Source organism: Triticum aestivum, chromosome 4B (genome assembly GCF_018294505.1).
Source record: "Triticum aestivum cultivar Chinese Spring chromosome 4B, IWGSC CS RefSeq v2.1, whole genome shotgun sequence".
Taxonomy (NCBI): domain Eukaryota; kingdom Viridiplantae; phylum Streptophyta; class Magnoliopsida; order Poales; family Poaceae; genus Triticum; species Triticum aestivum.
In genome coordinates this window covers 29426500-29440281 of record NC_057804.1, presented here as the reverse complement: position 1 = coordinate 29440281, position 13782 = coordinate 29426500, and the positions used below count along the sequence as shown (strand labels likewise).

General features: G+C 46.4%; 1 protein-coding gene across 1 annotated transcript; it reads right to left on the bottom strand.

Moving 5' to 3' along the window:
• Positions 1-275: 275 nt before the first annotated feature.
• On the bottom strand, positions 276-3502 carry LOC123090777 (protein yippee-like). The gene is made up of 5 exons (XM_044512117.1): positions 3136-3502; positions 2946-2989; positions 881-989; positions 740-795; positions 276-630 (listed from the first exon to the last, which is right to left on the bottom strand). The coding sequence occupies exons 1-5, from the start codon at positions 3229-3231 to the stop codon at positions 540-542; spliced, it is 396 nt and encodes a 131-aa protein (XP_044368052.1). The 5' UTR covers positions 3232-3502; the 3' UTR covers positions 276-539.
• Positions 3503-13782: the final 10280 nt, after the last annotated feature.

The window sequence follows — 13782 nt, the reverse complement described above, 5'->3', positions numbered from 1 at the left end:
TTAAACCTTGGGTATTTCCATCTCATGTTCCGAGGATCCGGCTTGTGGATGCCCAAAACATGAGCTCTATGTTGCGCTCCAGGTATCCAACTTTTACTCCTGCTTTCTTTTGATAGTTTGTTTGTAAAAAGACATGATGGTTTCAGTTAAATAAAATCAAAAAGGAAGCTTCTTAAAAAAGGAACAAGTGTGGCAAAAATAGTCACCAACCAAACATGCCCGAAATTCCCTTTTCGAGAAGAAGAATGGAGCATACAGTTGAACCACCTGGCAGATTAGATCACTGCAGAAACAGAATTTATTGGCATTCCAGCAACACAACAAACAGCTTTTAGGGGCTACAATGATACATTTGTTCATATACAGAAGGTATTAGGCCTCCCAGACAGCTTGCTGGGAGAATATCACCTAGAATTAACAATTTTTTCGCCGGAGGGACGCTTTTGAATGGAAGCGCGCCCCCCGGAGTAACTAAGGCCCGGCTCCAGGGTTATTTACAGGGATGAACTGCAGGTTTTCGCACGTCGGTCGGTCGCGCTTCATAAGTCGTCGGTGTCGCTTCCACCCCCATGATGAGCATCATGTGTCACCCCCCAGTAGTGGCTACCATCAGGGCCCGACACCTTAAACCTGCTCAATCCGCCACAAAGAAAAGGTTCAACTATATATATTAGAAACCGAGTAACTGAATTCATTTGTTTCAACATCATCACAAGATGTTTTTAGTTAAGGCGGTCACCTCTCCAGAATAAACTTTCCTTCCTTGTACCTCTGGCTCTTCTCATGTGCAGCCTCCTAGAGCAGGGGCACCATACAGCTTAGAGGATGGACGGACAGGCAATGCACAGGATATCGCAAAATAACCATCACAAGATCTTACATATTTCCATCCAACAATGGATCCACAACCAACACAGAAGATATCGGAAACAGTATGCAGCCCTGTCATCATCATGCGATCCTCGTTTATACCAGATGTAACATTGACACTGCCACAAGATACATGAGTTAATCACAAATCTGCTGGAGGTTGGCATTTTGTAAACAGTACAACTCATCAGAGAATTGTAAAGAGTGTGTGAAATAGATAAAGTTGGACAAAGAGTAAACGTTTTGTTACTGGACTACCAAATGCCAAATTTGATCCTCTGAACGGTGAAGAAAGCACTAAAATGTTAGATCACAGTATATTAAAGAGCAGAGTACCACACATTTTTTTGTGGAATTGCTATTTCCAACTACACTTATTTCTCACTCAGCAAAATTGCAGACTATCAAGTCAATAGTTGCACAGAAAGTTGTGTGCAACTCTGTATCTAGAAAGTCAGTTCTCACAAGATTGCAACTGAGAACTACTTGTTTCTCATTTCTTGGTCCATTGAGGGATAGACGCTCCCCACCTTGTCCGAAGTTTGGAAAATAACCATCAATTATTATCTATTAGGCTACTACATTGGAGCATTCACAGTGGCAATCTATGGATATGTCAGGCATGTATTTCTTTTCAAAGCCTTTGGAGATATGCGTTTTGCTGCCTATGACTAAGCTGTCATGTTCGTCTCCTGGTTAGGGATGAGCTTATATCAGAGATCCAAATTGAGGAGATAGCTGTTGTATCTGACGGAAGATCTTGATAGCAGTTTAATGACCCAGATCAAACCTCTCATTTTAATGGTAACAGAGCACTGCCAATGTATTTTTAATGTGCTTTGCCAATACATCAAATAGTTAAGGAGACTTAAGGTAACAGAGTTAAGCTCAGGAAAAACCCCTAAACCGGTCAGGAGGTAACAAATGAAAAAGGCCAGGTAGAGACCCAAGGGGACAACTCAGCGTAAGGCACCTAAACTATTAGGAAAAACTAAGGCTCTACTTTTTTCGATCACTAAAGGAAGATCTATCATGGGCGATGTAATTCTGACTGAAGTGGCATCTTCTTTGACCCCAATGGCTTCTTGTTGGAACTCTCCCCTACTCCTCTCCTACCGAAGCAACCAGCATGTGTAAATAGCGAACAAGAGTCAAATAATGCAGCAAAACTGTGCATAGTTTGCCTCTGCCTTCCATTTTCCACTAGTGAGCCTCAAGTATCAGTATTCAGTAGTAACTAGTAGGCTATATAGTTGATACTTGATTTGTTGATCTAGCAAACAAGATGGAGGGAAAAGTTTAGGTGAGTTGTGAAATAGTATCTTTTACTCAAAAACAAACTGGCCCTGAAGGTGGACATCTAGTCACTGCATTGTTGGATGCTAATAACTAGCGATTTGCAGTTGCATGAATCGGGGATCGACTACAAACATATTGAGTGGTTGTGTACGAAGTAACTTTAGCTGGTCGGGATCACATAGGGGATCAAACATAAGGAGTGTTATTCATGCAAGTAGATAACATTAAGACTGCATCGGAAGTCAGTTATATCTAGGATGGAGAATGTTAGAATCGGCATCGGAACCAGCCTGACTGAACTACTCCTGGAACATCAAGTTTTATTTGGCAGGTTCAGAATGTCTAACATAGTACTAGGTATATCAATCGCTCCATGAAAAGAAGATGACAGGAAATTGTGAGCGAAAAGGCTGAAACCACCGTTCCTTGTCCCTTGGATTCTTTACCATTTCTTCTCAAGCGAGAAAGAGAGAGATCCCATCCTATGCAACGTCCTACCAGATTCACTTTCCCCTCGTCCCAAAAGCGGCTATGGCCTACGAGTAGCAGCGTATACGTTTCAGATTCCTCATTGTTCTTGGTGGTTGTAGAACGGAGCAGGCGGGTGTCCCGGCGTCCGAGTCCGTTTTCAAGAAACGCCGAATCGCCCAGACGACGAGCAACCGCCTGGCAGATTCTCATTGTTTCCCCCACAAATTCCGGCCGACACGCAGCCCCCGGCCTCAAAATTCAGGAAGTGGAGGAAGAAATCAAGGAGCAGGGAAGGGCACACTTACACCCTGTTGAAGAGATACGCCTTGCCGTGCTTGGAATGGAAGTTCTGCGAGGAACGGAAAACACGCCGCCGTCAGTCACATCCGCCATGAGGCCCCGCGCAACAAGCAATCAAGAAGGGGATTCGCCCGCGAGAGCCGGGATTCGCCCGCGAGAGCCGGGAAGGGGAAGGGCATGGGGAGGGGGGGGCACCTTGGAGATGATGTCGGCGGCGAGGCCGAGGTGGGTGCGGCAGAACTTGCAGCTGTAGGCGTTCCCCTCGAGGTGCATCAGGAAGAGCCGCCCCATCGCCTCCTCCGCCGGCTCCAACCAACCGCCCTCGAACCTCCGGCGGCGCGATCGGCACTCCCGTCGCGATCGATCGCGTGCGCCTCCGAACCCGCGCCCTCCTGCCTCGGACGGACGGACGGACCCAAGATTAGCAGGAGGAGGAGGAGGGCTGCTCCGCTTTTGGGAGTGGTGTTGGGCTTGGCGTTGGCGCTCTGGCCGATGGCGAAGCAGGTAGGTGGCGGGGATGGGGGTGGGGAATGGACGGGAAGGGATGAGAAGGATGAAGAGCGCTGCCGTGCAGTACACCACTGCAGTGAGTGTGCGTGTGACGCATACGTAGGGGCTACGGCCCGGCCACGTGAGCGGTGCCGCCCAACGACGACGAAGGCCTACGCCTTTGCACAAACTTTTTTTTTCCTGAAATATCTTTAGATTTTAGGGTTTATTAGTAGCTTAGATTTTCGGTCGTTCGACGTCACGGTTTGGGAAAAGGCAACTGCGGCGCCGAATAATAAAGCTTCATATCCTTTCTCGACAAGGAGTTTTGCTTGTTGGTGGGTGATGGATCTGGTTGCTAGTCTGTTCAAGTGGGGATGGTGTGGCGGCGACGACATCCCTGCGATGGACTTGTATCCTCGGGCTCCGACGAAGTTTTCTCCAGCATCGATGCGGGTTTAGGAGGTAGTTGAGGGGCGGATGTAGATTGTGGTATGTGTCGACGGCAACTGGAAGACGGTGGTTCATGTGCTTGGTTCGTGGTTGGTGGATGGCAGGTATGGTTTCCTCCTCCGACATCATCGTCGGGCGGGGTGCCAGATCTAAAGTTCGATGGTGTGTCGAATTGCTGCTCCGGCCGGATTCTTTTAGTGACAATGACTTCGGCTTTGGTAAGTTACTTTCGACGTCTGAAAAGCTGCATATCAACAATGGATATGCGTCGAGCTCAGCTGAAGAGGTGATCCACCACATTTCTATTAATGGTTGCTGGTGGTGGTGCAGGAGACAAGTGACGGGTGTTGGTATCAAGCCCAGGAGTTTTTCGGTCTTGAATGTATGTGCCTTCTTGGCTGGTAAAGGCTAGAGTTCTACAGTTTTCAATTTTTTAAGGTCGATAACTTAATTCTTATTATATGAAATGAGAACCATGTTACCATGATAAAAAGGGCTATGGCTTTTACCAGGTCAGGCTGACACAAGCCATGGTGAGTGAGGAACATATTCCGAGCTTCTGATGTGTTTTCATGTCTAGAGTACGTTTTGCCATCAAAGCAAACCCCTATAAAAAAGTTGCCTCCCGGGTCGCTCGTTTGGGTGACTCCGCAGGTGACATAAACCAGCACTTGAGGGCAACTCCAACATTGTACACCAAAAGGAACACCACCAACATCGATGGGTTGGGAGACTTGGGCGGCGACACCACTATTTGAAGCTACCATGGGATTCGAGGAGCGCGCGAAGAACCGCTTGCTCCTGTCAGACTTGCCCAATGCGACGGTCAGTTGTGGAGGTGTGCGGAGGAGAGGAGGTGTGATACATCTCCATTGTATCTACTTTCCAAACTCTTTTACCCTTGTTTTGGACTTTAATCTGCATGATTTGAATGAAACTAATCCGGACTGACGTTGTTTTTAGCAAAATTGCCATGGTGTTGTTTCTGTGCAGAAATCAAAGTTCTCGGATTGACCTAAAAAATTACAGAGATTTTTTCTGGAATAAATAAAAAATACTGGTGAAAAAATACCAGAGGGGGGCACCCAGGAGCCACAAGCTCTGGGGGCACGCCTACCCCCAGGGCGGCCCCTCCAGGCTTGTGGCCCTCCTGGAGCTTTGACAACCCTAAGTCCAACTCCATATATACCTAATCATGGAGAGAAAAATCAGAGAGAAGGATTCATCGCATTTCACGATACGGAGCCGCCACCACCTCCTGTTCTTCACTGGGAGGGCTGATCTGGAGTCTGTTTGGGGCTCCGGAGGGTGGAAATCGACGTCGTCGTCATCATCAACCTTCTTCCATCACCAATTTCATGATGCTCACCGCCGGGAGTGAGTAATTCCTTTGCAGACTTGCTGGACGGTGATGGGTTGGATGAGATTTATCATGTAATCGAGTTAGTTTTGTTAGGGCTTGATCCCTAGTATCCACTATGTTCTGAGATTGATGTTGCTATGACTTTGCTATGCTTAATGATTGTCACTAGGGCCCGAGTACCATGATTTCAGATCTGGACCTATTATGTTTTCATGAATATACGTGTCTTCTTGATCCTATCTTGCAAGTTGTAGACACCTATTATGAGTTATGATCTGCATACCCCAAGGTGACAATAATTAGGATTCTTTCCGGTGATTACCTTAGTTTGAAGAGTTCATGCATTCACTAAGTGCTAATGCTTTGTTCCAGTTCTCTATTAAAAGGAGGTCTTAATACTTAGTTTCCTTATGGACCCCGCTGCCAAGAGAGCGTAGGATAAAAGATGGCATGCAAGTTCCTTCCCATAAGCACGTATGACTATATACGGAATACATGCCTACATTACATTGATGAATTGGAACTAGTTCTGTGTCGCCCTAGGTTATAACTATTGCATGATGAATGACATCTGACATAATTATCCATCTCTAATCCAATGCCTACGAGCTTTTCACATATTGATTTTTGCTAAGTTACTTTCGCCGTGCTACTGTTACAATCACTACAAAATTGCTATTGCTACTGTTACCATTGTTACCGTTACTTCCATACTACTTTGCTACTAAAACCTTTGCTGCAGATATTAAGTCTTTCAGGTGTGGTTAAATTGACAACTCAACTGCTAATACTCGCAAATATTCTTTGGCTCCCCTTGTTTCGAATAAATAAATTTGGGTTGAATACTCTACCCTTGAAAACTATTGCAATCCCCTATACTTGTGGGTTATCAAGACCTTTTTCTAGTGCCGTTGCCGGGGAGCATAGCTCTATTTGATGAGTCACTTGGGATTTATATCTGTTGATCACTATTAAGAATCTGAAAGATACCAGAACCAAGATCGTTCCCTCTAGAACAAGGGGGGGGGGTAAGGAGCTGCCATCACAATCTGCACTTGATTCACCTTCTGTTTTGAATAAGCTTGCGATATCACCACCTGCTATTAATGCTGATATGTCGCAAGTAATTGATGATGCTACTTTTGCTATGAATGATGTTTATGATGATTGTCGGTGTCAAAACCGGCGGATCTCGGGTAGGGGGTCCCAAACTGTGCGTCTAGGCGGATGGTAACAGGAGACAGGGGACACGATGTTTTTACCCAGGTTCGGGCCCTCTCGATGGAGCTAAAACCCACTCCTGCTTGATTAATATTATTGATATGGGTAGTACAAGAGTAGATCTACCACGAGATCAGAGAGGCTAAACCCTAGAAGCTAGCCTATGGTATGATTGTTGTTCGTCCTACGGACTAAGACCCTCCGTTTTATATAGACACCGGAGAGGGCTAGGGTTACACAGAGTCGGTTACAATGGGAGGAGATCTACACATACATATCGCCAAGCTTGCCTTCCACGCCAAGGAAAGTCCCATCTGGACACGGGACGAAGTCTTCAATCTTGTATCTTCATAGTCCAGGAGTCCGGCCAAAGGTTATAGTCTGGTCATCCGGACACCCCCCAATCCAGGACTCCCTCAATAGCCCCTGAACCAGGCTTCAATGACGACGAGTCCGGCGCGCAGATTGTCTTCAGCATTGCAAGGTGGGTTCCTCCTCCAAATACTTCATAGAAGATTTTGAACACAAGGATAGTGTCCGGCTCTGCAAAACAAGTTCCACATACCACCGTAGAGAGAATAATATTTGCACAGATCTAATCTGCTGACGTATTCCGCAGCGTGACATCACGCCACGGCCAAGCCTTTATTCGAATCGTTTTACTATCCCACCTCAGCGCGTTTAGCGAGGTGGTTTCCTTGGCATGTCTTGTCGAAGCAGAGATCGTGTCCCCTTATTCCGGGATTCTCATCAATACGGGCGTGGGTAACCCAACCGTGCCATTAATCACGGCGCTTGGGAGATAAGCGAGTTTTACCAGGCTGGTGGGGGCACATAGTTTCGTCCGCCCATATAAGGGGATAAGGACCCACCCTTTCCATCTATGCCTTCTTCCTCCTTCGCTTATCCATTTCCGCGCACTCGAGCTCCAGCGCCCAAGTCCGCACTTCCCACCTCAACCTTCTCCAGCCATGTCCGGGGCGGGAGGCAGGTGGACGGCCTCCTCCGTCATGGAGGGGCACATCAAAAAGTTGAGGAAAGCCGGATACTTGTCCAACGACATTGCGCACCGACTACCAGATGAGGGGCAGCTCATCCCCACCCCTAGGCCCCATGAGAGGGTGGTGTTCCTCCCCCATTTCCTCCGCGGACTGGGCTTGCCACTCCACCCATTTGTCTGGGGGCTCATGTTCTACTACGGCCTGGATTTCCATGATCTGGCCCTTAACTTCATCCTCAACATCTCGGCGTTTATCGTCCTGTGCGAGGCCTTCCTCCGCATCAAGCCCCACTTCAGCTTATGGCTGAAGATCTTTAATGTTAAGCCAAAGGTAGTGGGCGGCCAGCAAGCGGAGTGCGGAGGCGCCGTGGTGGGTAAGATGCCCAACGTCACTTGGCTCGAGGGCTCCTTTGTGGAAACCATCGAAGGGTGGCAATCGGGGTGGTTCTACATCACCGAGCCGCGTGACCCTGAATGGGCACCGACCCCCGAATTCCAATCTGGCATCCCCACCCGGCTCACCTCCTGGAAAGAGACGGGCCTGTCGTGGGGTAATTCGGAAGAGCTGACCGGACTCCAAACCTGTGTCCAAAACCTGATGGACAAGAAGGTTAAACTTGTCAACGTAGTCCATGTCATGCTCTTCTGCCGGATCCTCCCGTGTCAACGACGGGCTTTTAACTTGTGGGAGTTCGACCTGGCCTAGCACCAAACTTTGTCCAGGCTCTTTGACACAACGCACGAGGATGCCTGGAAGGTGCTATTCAAGGGTGCCAAGGTTCCCCCTCCCATTACCGAGGATCGCGGATTCTGCGCGAAGCGCCAAGCCAGCGCAGTAAGCTTATTTTACCCTTTACAGAATACTTGTTTTTCATAGTTTGACTCTATGCAGGATCTAAGCTCCCATTCCTTTGACATGACTGGCAGAAGAAGTCTGGACAAATCGACTGTCCGGCTCCTTTTCCCGAAGGCCCAGCAGATGCCCGCTTGGCGAAGCTGCTAGTCCCGGCACCTTACATGGTGCCGGAGAAGAAGGCCAAGAAGAAGGCCACGGGAACTCGAAAGAGTTCCCAGCGCCTGGTGGTGTCGGATTCATCGCCCGACGACTCCGAGGATCACTCCTCCCATGAAGACGAGGAGGAGGAAGAAGAGGCCTCTCCCCCTCCAACGGGGGGAGGAAAGAAAAGGAAGGCCACCCCAACTAGGGGGGCCGGAGGGTCCAAGAAGGGAAAGACCCTTCCTCCGGAATGCTCCACCAATGCCGACGACGGCGAAGAGGAATGGCCATCCAGGGCCAAGCCCCTGGCAAAATCGTAAGTATCTGGATACCAGAATAACTCATGGCGCTCTTTTATTGCACAGTATCTTCTGACACCGAATATAATCATGCAGTCCGCCTAAGGCCCGGCTCGACTCTTCGTCGAGCGGCTCCCTGGATTCGTCGGATGTGAATAGCCTTTCACTCCCGACTACTACCTCCCCTCGTCCTACGGGCGATGCTGAGGTGGAGTCCCAAAAGGGGCCAAGCCAGGAGGAGGTGGTCCTAGAGGCGCCGCAAGGCGAGCTCCCGGACTCCAGGCACCGCAGCGGAACCTTCAGTGGTTCCGGAGTCCAGCAGGCGCCCCCCTCGTAAGAAGGGAAAGCCTACTACGCCGGTGACCTCCGTCCAACCAGAGGCACCGGATAATTTGCTGGAGGTGCTTAACGGCGCCTCCATTGACGAGGAGCACCGCACTATCATGAGTGCGGTGATTCAGAAGGTTTAGTCCGCCAAGAGCGGGCTGGCAGAAGCCTGTGCCAGCCTTCTAACAGGCTTTGAGGTATGTATGTAAGACATGTAAAAATATTATCGCATAGACAGTAGCCCCTGATGCTCAGTTTGGTGTTCGAAAAGAAAAGCCGGACTGAGGATCTAAGAAGATATACGCAGGAGTCTAACATAAGTATGTCAATATGGGAATGCAGGCTGCGTTGCTGACCTCTGCCGCACTAACTGCGGAGGTCGGCTCCGAGCTAAGGGTCGGAGCGGACACTGGGCCGGCCTCCTGGGCACTGTTCGGTGGCAGAGCTAGATCATGCCCATCATGATAGTGTGGCGCGCTCGGCTGCGGCTCGAACCCGTCGAAGATCAAGTCTCCGCGGATGTCAGCCGTGTAGTTCAAACTTCCAAACCTGACCTGATGGTCAGGGGCGTAGCTTTCGATCTGCTCCAGATGGCCAAGCGAATTGGCCCGCAGTGCAAAGCCGCCGAATACGAAGATCTGACCGGGGAGAAAAGTCTCACCCTGGACCGCATCGTTGTTGATGATCGGAGGAGCCATCGGGCCTAAAGGTGACGACACAGAGGAACTCTCAATGAAAGCACCAATGTCGGTGTCAAAACCGGCGGATCTCGGGTAGGGGGTCCCGAACTATGCGTCTAGGCGGATGGTAACAGGAGACAGGGGACACAATGTTTTTACCCAGGTTCGGGCCCTCTCGATGGAGGTAAAACCCTACTCCTGCTTGATTAATATTGATGATATCGGTAGTACAATAGTAGATCTACCACGATATCAGAGAGGCTAAACCCTAGAAGCTAGCCTATGGTATGATTTTTGTTCGTCCTACGGACTAAGACCCTCCGGTTTATATAGACACCGGAGAGGGCTAGGGTTACACAAAGTCGGTTACAATGGGAGGAGATCTACACATCCGTATCGCCAAGCTTGCCTTCCACGCCAAGGAAAGTCCCATCCGGACACGGGACGAAGTCTTCAATCTTGTATCTTCATAGTCCAGGAGTCCGGCCAAAGGTTATAGTCCGGTCATCCGGACACCCCCTAATCCAGGACTCCCTCAATGATGCTAGTACTTTGCTTGATAAGACTGTGCCAGTAGGTGAATTTCTTGATGAACGACTTGCTAGAGCTAAAGAAATAGAGAATGCAGAAATTGATGAAATTATTGAAACTAAAGATTATGATTCTCCTCCTAGACCTGATTATCCTAGATATGAGTTGCCTGATATACCTGAGGGTTATGTTATGTATGTAGAGGTAGCTAGGGATTTTCTTGCTTGTAAGGATATAGAGGATCTTAAGAAATTGCTAGTCAAATTGAAGGAATAAAACTTTGAATGCTAGAATGAAATATGATCATAAGTTTGCTACTTCACCTATCTTTGTTACTGATAAGGATTATGAATTCTCTATCGATCCTTAGTTAATTACCTTGGCTGAATCTGATCGTTTCCATGGTTATGAATCTAAAACTGTTGTGGCACATCTTATAAACTAAATGATATAGCCACCCTATTTGCTCATGAGGAAAATGCGCTACTACTATATTCTTAAGTTGTTTCCTTTCTCATTAAAGGGTGATGCTAACACATGGTATAATTCTCTTGCTCCTGGTTGTGTGCGTAGTCCCCAGGATATGATATATTACTTCTTTGAAAAATATTTTCCTACTCATAAGAAACAAGCTGCTCTACAGGAAATATTTAGTTTTGTGCAAATTGAAGAAGAGAGTCTCCCACAAGCTTGGGGGAGGCTTCTCCAATTACTTAATTCTTTACCTGATCATCCTCTCAAGAAAAATGAAATACTTGATATCTTTTATAATGGACTAACCGATGCTTCTAGGGACCACCTAGATAGTTGTGCTGGTTGCGTTTTCAGGGAACGAACTATTGAACAAGCTGAAGAACTACTGAATAATATACTGAGGAATGGTAATGATTAGACTCTTCCCTAACCACCTCCTAAGCCAACTCCAAAGAAGAGATGTATTATATTTCTCATTCCTGAAGATATGCAAGAGGCAAAGAAATCTATGAAGGAAAAGGGTACTAAGCTAAAGATGTTAAGAATTTGCCACCTATTGAAGAAATACATGGTCTTAATACCTCGACACAGGTAGTAGAGGTAAAAACTCTCTATAGATTTGATGAAGGTGATATTCCTCATACTAAATCTGCTAGTCAATGCTTGGATAAATTTGATAACTTTATTGTTAAGCAAGAAAATTTCAATGCATATGTTAGTAGAAAATTGAAACGAAATGCTTATAAAATTGACGCTTGAGTGATTATATGCTTATGGCTGTTAATGATCTCAAGGGTGTGAGTAAACATGCATCCATGATAAAAACTCAAGTAGAAGAAGTCCTCAAAGGACAAAATGATTTGCTTAATGAGATGAATAATAAGATGAATGATCATGATGTTAGAGTTATGACTAGGGGAGGTAGAATGACTCAGGAACCTTTGTATCCTGAAGGCCACTCTAAGATAATTGAGCAAGATTCAAAGAATTAATGTTGATACACCTAGTCCACCTCAAAATAAAAACAAAGATGATAGGATTTTGCATGCTTCTAGTGAACCTACTGTAGAGACACCTGAGAATCCAAATGATATTTCTATTTCTAATGCTGAAACACAATCGATGATGAACATGAACCTAGTAACAATGATAATGATGGTGTTCATGTTGATGCTCAACCTAGTAATGATAATGATACGGAAATAGAACCTGTTGTTTGATAACCCACAAGTATAGGGGATCGTTTGTAGCCCTTTTCGATAAATAAGAGTGTCGAACCCAATGAGGAGCTAAAGGTAGAACAAATATTCCCTCAAGTTCTACCGACCACTGATACAACTCTACACACACTTTAACGTTTGCTTTACCTAGAACAAGTATGAAACTATTTTGTAGGTATGATGCTAGAACTACTTTGCAAGAATAAAACTAGGAGTACTTCGCGAGATAATAAAAGTTAGTTGTTTAGTAAATAGCTTTTTTCACAAAAGAAAGTTATTTGTCCCTAGGCAATTGATAACTAGACTGGTAATCATTATTGCAATTTTATATGAGGGAGAGGCATGAGCTGACATACTTTCTCTACTTGGATCATATGCACTTATGATTGGAACTCTAGCAAGCATCCGCAACTACTAAAGATCATTAAGGTAACACCCAACCATAACATTAGTATCAAGTCCTCTTTACTACATACGCAACAACCCACTTACTCAGGCCTGTGCTTCTATCACTCACGCCACCCACCATAAGTGAATCATGAACATATTGCAACACCCTACAGCGGGGGGTCCCTCACATTTGCGCGACACGGAGGGCACCATAGGACAACACCAAAATAAAACATACAACTCATACCAATCACGATCATCTATCAACCCATGGACAAAATGGATTCTACTCAAACATCATATGATAACCACATATCATTGGGAAATAATATATAGTGTTGAGCACCATGTTTAAGTAGAGATTACAATAGGAAGAAGGGGTGTTACACGACTGTATATAGGGGGAGAGAGTTGGTGTTGACGGCGGTGAAGTTGTTGGTGTAGATCGCCGTCATGATGATTGCCCAGGCGGCGCTCCGGCGCCACCGGGAGAGAGGGGGAGAGAGAGCCCCCTCCTTCTTCTTCTTCCTTGGCCTCCGCTAGATGGGAGGAGAGTTCCCCCTCCGGTACATGGCCTCCATGGCAGCGGAGGGGCAGGAACCCCTCCGAGATTGGATCTCTCTCTCTGTTATCTTCTATTTTGCATTTCCCAGATCTGGCCAAAAATCGTTTCTTAAATATTCGGAGATCCGTAACTCCGATTGCACTGAAATGTTAACACGATTTTTTTCCAGATATACGCTTCCTTGCGCCCGAAGTAGAGCATCAACTGCCTTACGAGGTGGCCACCACACACCACCACGCGCATGGGCCCTAGGGCGCGCCCTGGTGTACTGTGGGGGTCGTGGGCCTCCTTTTGCATTGATTGCACCTCCCAAAAATCACATATATTCCAAAATAATTCAGTGTAAAATTTTATTGCATTTGGATTTCGTTTGATATGAATATTCTACGAAACAAAATACATGCAAAAACAGGAACTGGCACTAGGTACTGGATCAATATGTTAGTCCAATAAATCATATAAAATGCTGCCAAAAGTATGTGAAAGTTGTATAATACTGGCATGAAACAATCAAAAATTATAGATACAACGGAGACGTATCACTGTTGATCTTGATAACCCACAACCTAAGAATAAGAGATATGATAAGAGAGACTTCATTGCTAGGAAACATGGCAAAGAAAGAGAACCATGGGTTCAGAAACCCATGCGCTTTCCTCCTAAACCATCCAAGAAAAAGAATGATGAAGAATTTGAGCGCTTTGTTGAAATGCTTAGAACTGTCTTTTTGTGCTTACGCTTGACTGATATTCTGAAAATGTCTCCTTATGCTAAGTGTATGAAAAATATTGTCACAAATAAAAGAAAGATACTGGAAGCTGAAATTTCCACCA

What these genes read in the sequence shown, in the direction of transcription:
- LOC123090777 (XM_044512117.1), bottom strand. Translation starts at nt 3,231, where the DNA reads ATGGGGCGGCTCTTCCTGATGCACCTCGAGGGGAACGCCTACAGCTGC. An exon ending in CCATTGTTGGATGGAAATAT is followed by an intron (nt 796 to 880) that starts GTAAGATCTTGT and finishes CCCCTGCTCTAG; the next exon opens with GAGGCTGCACATGAGAAGAG. An exon ending in GGAAAGTTTATTCTGGAGAG is followed by an intron (nt 631 to 739) that starts GTGACCGCCTTA and finishes CGGATTGAGCAG; the next exon opens with GTTTAAGGTGTCGGGCCCTG.